The sequence below is a fragment of the Typha angustifolia genome, chromosome 1 (assembly GCF_048772165.1).
Source record: "Typha angustifolia cultivar Huaian chromosome 1, ASM4877216v1, whole genome shotgun sequence".
In the NCBI taxonomy this organism is placed as follows: domain Eukaryota; kingdom Viridiplantae; phylum Streptophyta; class Magnoliopsida; order Poales; family Typhaceae; genus Typha; species Typha angustifolia.
Window position 1 is genome coordinate 5503765 of NC_133239.1, and position 9721 is coordinate 5513485.

Consider the following 9721-nt stretch of genomic DNA (forward strand, 5'->3'; position numbering starts at 1 on the left):
TGTTAACGAGTCGCATTAGTTTTTATAGGTAGGATATTTTGTTAATATATGGATAAACGAGTATCCAATATTTGAATCTGTATCCAAATAAATATAATATATTCATATTCAAATTTATATATTTTAATAAACTATGATCTGTATCCGTATTTGAGTCGGGTATATTATATTGACCCGTATCCGATCCGACCTAGGTCGAATCAGATAAAATTCAATCCATTTTCAACCCTAGTCGAAAGCATGGTGGATTGCTATGATCCAACCATAGAAGTCGAGTTAGTTAGATTGAGAGTCAAGTCTAGTAGGCTATATTTGCTTATAGTCTTTAATTTTGAATTAAAGTGAATAATGTACATGTGGATCTGATTCGCTATTATTCTACTCCTATAAATAGGAGTGATCATGATTCATTTGAGATTATTGGATATTAAGAGAAATATTAAGCTAGCTATTTCTTTTATTATTATTTATCTTTTAATCTTAGTCATCTACTTTCATCTTCAAACCCTAGGCACCATTACCCTCCACTTACGATTGTCCTCCACCACCCTTGACGGTCTGTCACCTTCCGACGATTGTTGCAACGTTTAATATTTACAATCTTGCCCAATTTCGAGCTTCCTTGACTATTTTATTTTTATCTTTTCATCCCAACATCGGAATCATGCCATTCTAATTTCAGAAAAAAAAAACCTAACTCACAAGGCTACCGCTCATAGATACTTTCTTATGAATAGATTGGTTTAGATATGGTTCATAACAGAATCTTTTAAAGTTAATTATTTTCATCAAGACTAGATTTAAACAATTCAAATTGTATAATGATATTGTAAAATTTTTATTTAATTTAGAAAATTTAAGGAAATTCTATGACAAGAGTTTGAAAAGATATTGTCTTAATCTTGAAAATTGTTTAAAGCAGGATGATTTATCTTATATGGATGGTTTGGAATTATTCTCTAAAATTTGAGTTTTAAAAGAAATTCTCCAAATAGAAACTAACACTCCAGTTCAAGCAGTGAAAATGGGTCGGATTAACTCCGACCCGACCCGCTTCAGTATTTGTATTAGACCGGATACATGTGCGAAATTGCTATCTGTCTCGTCCCGGATTCAAATTTGGATACGGGTAAAGGTTTTAAATATTTCCGGATCCGGATCGGCATCAGAATACAGTCGGATCCGTAGTTGCATATTCGTTTACCCTCCCCCTCTTCACCCGCGCCTCCGTCCCTTTCCCTCTTCACCGGCTCAAGCGCAGTCCGCCGCTCCTCGCCTTCGTCGTCTAGGAGGTCCAACTCGACGCGCTCCACGATCTCCCAAGCGCGCAATCCTTGGCGAGCTACGAAACGAGGGTGACAAGGGGAAGAAATCGATTTTGTATATTTTTAGGACGGCGGTGGTGAGGTATAAGGGGGATCTGGATCTCTGGTTTTGGTATCTCGAGGTTTGCAGGGAGCGTTTCCATGGGCGGATGAAGCAGGTAAGAAAAGTTTGAGAGATGTTTGGATTTCTGTTCTGTTTTAGTTTAAAGTTGAGATCTTTGGAGATTGTTATAAGTGGAATGTTAATTGTGTTTTGTTGGTTAAGATCCTTTTATTGTTCCGCGAATTACATTTCACTTCTTTCTTTCTTTTTTTCATACATCTTGGATTGTTTCATGTCTTCCTCTGGAAGTTGCTGATTTTAGCTTTGTCGTCAGAAGCATTCTTTCCGTTGCTTATTACTATGAAGTATAGATTGTGTTCGTTCTAAAAGAATGGCTGTTTGATTTTCCTCAAGTGCGTTAATGATAGAAAAATTACCTTTTCCGTTACTGAGAAAAGAAGTCATTGTGCTGTTAACTTGTGGTGGTGCCATGGACGATTGAAGCAGCTACCAAAGTTGATGCAATTAAAAAGCGTCCAATTTGTGCTACAGTGGATTTATTGTTCAACTTTTAAACTTATCTGGCATTTCGAGCTTCTTGTCTAGGATTGGGAAGTATCATTGAAGTATAGAAATCAGGAAGAGTAAAGAGATAGCAAGCAAATGTAATCTGTTTTTGTATATGTAATTCAGTATTCTCCAGTTTTGCTACTGCTCGTTTTCTAAATTTCTGCAGTGAATTGAGTAGGCAACTGCAAATATGTATTTGGTCTCTTATAGTTGATTAGGCATATATTATAAATAGGAAGAATTAGAAATTCACCGTTAAATATTATCAGTAAGAATGTATGTTTGTATTTACTCATCATTTCACAACAGCATATAAAATTATTTTCTATATGTGCAAGTGCATTTATATTTGTGTTCTAAAAATGTGAGTTTCTTATCGATCAAGCTTGTACTATTTTATTGAAAGATTTGATTTGTATTTGTATTGGTTAAGATCCGATCCATATCCATCTAATGTTTGATCCGTATTTGATATGTATCTACATTTGTTTAATTAGAATATAGCCGTCTAATATCTATATCCGAATTTGTATCCAGAGTAAAAATATGGTTTTGGATGTAGGTTGAGCATTATCTGATCCATATCTAATTCATTTTCACCCCTTATTAAACTACATAGAAAAAGGTTGATCCTTTTCCAAAAGCATATATTATTGCATGTAAATATTATTGATCATATTTGTAACAATAGCTTTGAAACAAGGAGTTTTCAAAATTAAAATTAATAAAATTTTATTTGAGATCGACAATGTCGCAAAAAAGATTGAACAGATAGCAATATTATCAATTGAAAAATATATACTGATTAATTAGTAATTTTTCATCTCAAAAAGCAAGAAGACTATTTGGCTAAGCCACTTTACTTCAAATACATTTAAATTTAATTATTAACTTGAAAGTGGCCTCATGCAATATATTTGCGTAGGGCCTCAATTCATATTAAAATGGCCCTGAGAGCTCATTATTTTCACCGAAGTAATTTAACTTATAACTCTAAATGGCTGGAAACTAACTTCTTTTTTATAAGTTTGAAAAAATAGATTTATTTTGCATAAATTTTCTCAATATCCAATCCTTTATTGAGCAATCACCCTCACAGGTTCGCATTACAAATTTCACCCTTTCGCTTCAAATCCCACCATCACGCCCATTCTCATACTCAATCTCGTCGTTAATTGAACAGTTACCTACAGGAGTGACAAATGGATGACACATTCGATCATGTGAGTCATCAAACCTTCTTCCTCCTCTTCTCCTCTAATTCATGTACTATCACTCTCTTAACTTTTATCAGGATCTTATTCACGCCATATTCAAGCTAGTTTGGAGTAGAAGAGCTCACAAGAGTGAAGCAAACAAACCAATGGACGTCGAGGTATAGTTAAATTATGGATTAGCCTATCAGATGTTCTTATTTTTCAAGTTATAGGTCAATTCCCTGTTTTAGGTGTCATATTGTTGTTAGATAGACTTGCTAATCCAAGTAGGTTTAGGATAACAAAGTGGGTAAGAGAAGAGGAAAGGTAATATTGGACAATTTGTATTGCTTTGCACTCATTTTAAGTACAATTGGTAGATACTCTTTTTTAATATTCTATGATATTCCTTCTAAGGCTTGAGCCTAAATATTGATCATGCCATGTTTGATTTGTTTAATCTTCTCTTTGCATATGGATTTAGTAGATATATTTGCAAGTCTCCTCACTTTTCATATCGGGTGTATATATTTGTTGTTTGCACGCCTTCTCTCAACATAGTTGTGGTTAAGTGTCTTGTTCTCTTATGGAAGATTGGATTATTACTTTTTTGAATAGCAACTTGGTTGTCACAAAACATCTTGATAGATGTTTCTATGGGAAACTTCAAGTATCTATTCCTTTATAATCCCTTAATGCATAGGATGCAAAAAATGTCCTTATTCTTGACATGTGGTTGTCTGGTATTCTTCATGACGTATCGTAGCCTTTAGTTGATTTTCTCTTCTTTGAAAATGCTTAATCTGTATTGCTAAAGTACATCCGAATTATCTTGTAATAGAGTTTTTTTTTTCGATGTGGCCATCCAAATTATCTTGTAATAACATAATTTTAGGAGAAAATAAAGCAAGTTCTGTTATGCCTGTGGCATGGCCCATGTGAGCCACTACTTCGCGTGGCACGTGCCATGCCATGTAATAGCGGTGCCGTTAGAGTAGAGGGTGGAGAGAGAGAGAGAGAGAGAACTTGATGTGCCATTGGGTCATTGTGGCCGAGCAACTATTGACCCCGTGCACTGGCTGGTCTTCCCTATGGAGGAAGAGAGTGGATCCTGATTCCCGAGAAACAAGAAGGATCCACAAAAGCAGATCTAACTTAAAGTAAGATGATCATCCACACAATTTAAGTTAGATCTGATGCTACAACACATCTTGTAACACCTCATGAGTTTTATCATTTAACTGTGATAATTGATGTATGATACGACTATATGAATCTACTCGACTAAAAGTTGGATCAAAAGAGATTCTAATTGGATTTAATCCTATAGTGGAGAACAAACTAGACTTTGTCCACCAAACTGATGAAACTTTTACAAAATCCAACTATGTAAATATGAAGGAGTTTTCTCTTTGTTTTGAAAATGCAACAAAGTAAATGATAAAACCTCCCTGAAGATCCTAATAAATAAAATGCTGCCCTGCTATACATTTTCTATTGGATATGCGTTCCTACGTCACCTTTAAGAGTTTCTTACATCTCAATTGTATATTTTATTTATGTATCAGAATTTATTTTAATTTTTCTGAAAATAAGGTCATGAGATCAAAGGCATAATTTGAGGTCAGGCAATGGAGCTCTAGGACTTTGTCTTTATATGGCATACCTACTTGAGAGCAATTAAAAAGAAAGTTGCATACGTCTTCTGTACGCTAGTGAGAGATGGGATATATCTGGTCTGTGATTCAGTCTTAGCTCACTTTCACTTTTGTAATGTTTTTCTACTTTTTTCCCCTTTCTTTTGGCTACATTTTTTGTTCGGAACTGAAAGAAGGAAATGCAATTCTAAGGTAGTTGAGGTTTTCTATTCTGAACATTCTGTTCAGAATGATTAGTAAAGATCTTCAGTTGCAAATCTCTGTCAAATTGCACTTGACTTTATATAAACATCTTCCTGATATGAGTTCTCTGTAACTGGCAGTTTGGTGCTGGCACATCAAAGAAGAACCGGTCAACTACAGGTACTGATAATCTTTCATTAATTTGCTAATTCAATTGCATAATAGAATGATGAACTTATGCAGAAGCCAACAATCAGATGAACAATTGAGAGAACTATATATATTTTTCCTTTTTTATGTATGAGTGTGTATATCAATATAATCTATACAAAGTGAGACATCTCAAGTGTGGCCAGTGTAAATAGCCTAAACAAATTCTGAGAGCTAAAGCCAGTTTGGCTCAACCAAATGTTTTGACAACGTAATCTTGAGCTTGCGACTAACCTGAAAAGGGTATGAATGATTCCACACTATCAGAAAACCGAGTCAGCTTGTGTTTGGCTTGCTTAACCAAGTCAGAGAAGAGCCTTACAGTATGTAAAGAGGTAAGTTGGACAGAGGCCATATTGCAGTAGTTACTTCTGAAGTAAAAGATCAGAAGTTTTAAAAGTTCTATTGTTCATAACTTTCAACCCATGCAGTTATAGTTACTTTTGAAGTACATGGTAGAGATATTTGAGAAAATATACAATTGTACATTATAAAACTGTATAAAAAAAGAAAAGCTGGTATTTCCATTTGAAGTAGGACTGTTTTGACTAACAATAGTATCAGTATGTTAATGGAGGGGAAGCATTAAAGATGAGCATGTTAATATGAGTAAGAAAATGTTTCAAAGAACTTCAACGTGAAGTGAGTTAATATGCCTCTTAATTCCAACAGTTGGAAGTACATATTTTAATCTTATTTTGTTTCTTCTATATCCCACTTATATGCATCACATGGCATGTTCTTTCTGGTAGTGAATTGCCAAATGTATTTATGATTATTTGCAGCAACGCAAAGCTTGTAACTTATAGGTTATGTTTGTAAAAAGTACATTATACCTTTAGTAAGTACATATATTTTCATGCATGCAGCTAATGCAAGTGCACTGAAAGTAAGCTGTGAGCTTCTGCGTGTATTTGTCACAGGTGTGTATACTTAAATTGGCAGTTAGGCATATTGCTCATATTTATAGATACTCTGTCCGTCTTCCTAAGTCTTTGATACCATATTTCATTTACTCAAATTAAGCTTTTCTTGATAGAGGCTGTTCAACGTGCTGCTATAATTGCTGAAGCAGAAGGAATTGATAACATTGAACCTACTCATCTTGAGAGAATACTTCCACAACTACTTTTGGATTTTTAAGGTAATTCAAAACTGGAATTCTCTACTAATATACCAACTTTTAAGTCCAGCCAGTTTGACTGGTATTCTGGAAATAAATTTGAGCAGATAAAATTGCTGAAAAACATTTTCCAGATATTTTTTAATTTAAATTTTGTTCTCATCCAATATGACAATGCAAAAGTATTCATTATGCCATACCAGTGCAGCTGTGATGTGTCATTTCATCCCTTTATTTGTCCCTAAGTAAGGTTCCCATACATCCTCAAAAGATTAAGTAAAACTATATCTGTACAATAGTACTTCTGCAAGTTATTCCTAAAGTAACTCTGTCGTGATGTTGATGAGTGAAGAATGTTCGAAGAAAACAATCATCAGACTTCAAAAATTCTTTTAATTTAAGATTTGATGATGATGTGCAAGCGTGTAGCCTACAATCTCACAAAGTTTCTGTCATCAGGTTGCTTTACTCTGATAAAGGATCCATGGGGTGCCTGGTTCTTCATACCATTGCATTAATGCAACTTCTGCAAACATTTGAATTTCCTTTAGTGGATCCTCAGAAGCATAATCTACTTTTCCATTGGTTAGCGTCAAATGTAAATGGGGACCATTAGTTTGTGATGACATACTGAGGACCTAAATCACAGTTGAGCAGGTCCAGGTCCCTATTTCAAATTTCAAGTAATTGATGGTTTCATGATATGCCACTGGCAACCAACATATCTTAGGAAGTGATTGTTAATGGTTGTCACAAGTCTGGGTCAGAAACTTATGGAAGAAGTGGAACTACAAAAGTAAAATTTGGTTAAGTAATACTTGTTAGTGTGCCATACAGCCATTTAGAATCAGAAAATGGAGGACTTCGAAAATGTTTTTACTTTTTACTCAGTTGTTAAGATATAGCATTTCCTGTACTCTAGAGTATCAGATACACTAATATTACGGACAAGATTTAGTGTGATTAAAAATTACTTCTCTAACAATGATTCTTACGAATGTGCATCTTAGTGTCTGATCTCTTTTGGGATTAATAATTGGCCATCTGAATGCTTTTGAAGCTGTGAATAGGTTATGTTTTAAGTGTTTTCAAACCTAATTCATAAGTTATTTTTTGAGTTCTTATAAATGGGAAGATAGTTGAGCCCACTGCATAACTGGTTTATAATTGATATATAGTTACTCTTGCCTGTGACAGTGTGGCTTTATCTTTCTACAAATCACTCACTTGTGCTTGGACAGCACTACGCGTTAATTGTTCAATTTTAGTTTTTTTTTTTCATTATATGACTATTTTACCATAATGTATATTTTGTTTTAGAAGACAAAATGTTGCATTGTATACTTTCTTTCTCTATGCCCTGTTTGCTGAATATATAAACCTCAGTTTCATCAGTAATTTTCTTTTAAATTGGTTGGCTGAGTAATTTAACAATAGAATAAGTTCAGAGTATAATCAGTATTGAAACCAATCCATCCTGAACTGAATGTGGCAATGCAACGGTGGGGTATGGTTCTTGATATGTGAAACCCAACTGGAAGACGCCATGCAAGGGCTGACTTTTTGGATAGTGGGCGGCGCCATAAACTCGATTACCAGCACCGCGGTTCAAGTAGCCTTGCGTCATCAGTAGGCATATATTTCTACCAGTAAGGAATAAGGTTGGGTCTAGGTTTTCGGCCAAAATAAGTTAACCTAGGCCCCAGATATTGGAATAAATGATATTATAGCAGTCCCCTCCTTATTCTATACTTATCCATCCTTATGTTCACCCACATTTAGTACCAATAAATTGAGATATTTGACTGTTTGCAAGGTCAGATTTGAAAGTTTTTCACCAAGGTATTTGAATATTTTTGCTAAGCTCGTGCTTGACCATTTTTTACAGTGATTGGCGTGATTAAGATGGTACTTCTGTAACACTGCTGATCCATCAGTTAGAACAACTATTTGGATGGTATATAAATGATGTGAACATTCTAATATCTTCATTAGTAGGATTAAATTTGGAAATATATGACTCATACTTTCTGTGCTGAGAAGTAGTTGTACATTTTAAAGAGCTTCTGATTCATTATACGAATATATGAATAACTTTAATCGCTCTTCTTGCAGGTCTTTGTCTAACCGTCTAAAGGCAAGATGATCAAGTGTGGAACAATCCATGCTTTCATGGAAAAAAATATCTTATTAATTCTCGAAGCTATTTTGCTAATTCCGGAGTTCACGATAGATTCTGGGAAATAAAATTCTTTGCAAGTCTTGGGAGCTTCTCTGTGACTAAGAATCTGTCTTACTGCTAGAGTTCTACCTTCGTTGCATCCCTTTTCCAGGGCAAATGTTGGAATTAGTTGTTGGTTAACACCAGTTGAAGGACTTCCATGTACTTGTGGTTCCTGACAAAAGGCAGGCATTCGATCTAAAGACAGTCAATATGTTGATTAGTAAGTGGCTATATATCCATAGTCCATGTCAGTTGAATCATAAACGGTCACTGATTAGTAGAGTCAATTTCCAAGAAGTGTATTCCACAATGTATGGTTTGTGTATTTCTTGCCATTGCCTTTCGCATGCTTTGCAAATTCAGCTTAACGTAGAAAATCTCCTTTCACAAAACTTGGGGCATGCACTTGTGGAATAATTTAATACTAGTTTAGGTGTATTCAATTTTTAAAAAAAAATTGTATAAGAAAGCTTATACTGATTTAGGCTATTTTAGTATTTGGCTGTGTAAACCATATAATTATTATACTTAATGTGACACAAAAGATAGCAAATAACAAAAATACGAGAGGAGAGGAGAGGAGAAAAGAAACAGAGAGAAAGTGATTAAAATAACAGTTGATTAAAGTGATCTTTTTAAGGGTAGAATAATAATTGGCAAATATAAAAAATTAGATGGAGGATGAGAGAAAAGAAGTAGGTATTAATAAACTAGTATTAAGATAAGCTATTGTTTTGTTACATGGCTTAAAATAAGGCCAATGGAATAGTATCACATTCAGATTAATGGCACAGCTGATACATACTGTAAAGAGAAATAGGATTGTTGCTAATCCGAAATATGTTTAAATCATCTGAGGCTTTGGTACGAAAGATTTGTGTCTTTTATAATTTGGCTAGCAAATAACATTTTGACTGAATGCTTGCAGACCTTCTACAATTTGTACAAGAAACAAATACACTCAGGAGATTTAATTAAGCTAGTGCTTTACCTGGGCTAGCATAAGATGCACTTCCCTACTATTAGGCCTCTCTTTTGGGTCATCATATGTACAGAACAAAGCAATCTTTAACACCAGCAGCATCTGCTCCTCAAACCCATCCCCTAGCAAACTCGGATCAATTGCCACCTTTGGGTCATCAGAGCTCATCACATTCCTCAACCATCCTACCATGGTCGTCTCAGAAGC

At 34.6% G+C, this 9721-nt stretch overlaps 1 protein-coding gene across 5 annotated transcripts; it reads left to right on the forward strand.

Moving 5' to 3' along the window:
- Positions 1–1341: 1341 nt before the first annotated feature.
- On the forward strand, positions 1342–8917 carry LOC140766607 (protein MHF2 homolog). 5 transcript variants are annotated; one of them, XR_012105473.1, is made up of 8 exons: positions 1345–1483; positions 3038–3161; positions 3233–3313; positions 5116–5155; positions 6055–6108; positions 6225–6329; positions 8197–8265; positions 8424–8917. XR_012105473.1 is itself a non-coding variant. In XM_073106097.1 (7 exons), exons 2-6 carry the CDS (start codon positions 3141–3143, stop codon positions 6326–6328), a joined length of 276 nt encoding a protein of 91 aa, XP_072962198.1. In that variant the 5' UTR covers positions 1342–1483; positions 3122–3140; the 3' UTR covers position 6329; positions 8424–8914. The 5 variants fall into 5 exon arrangements, 4 of the variants coding, with proteins under 4 accessions (XP_072962198.1, XP_072962182.1, XP_072962189.1 ...); XM_073106097.1 differs by lacking the exon at positions 8197–8265 and having other exon boundaries at positions 1342–1483; positions 3122–3161; positions 3257–3313; positions 8424–8914; XM_073106081.1 differs by lacking the exon at positions 8197–8265 and having other exon boundaries at positions 1342–1483; positions 3122–3161; positions 8424–8913.
- Positions 8918–9721: the final 804 nt, after the last annotated feature.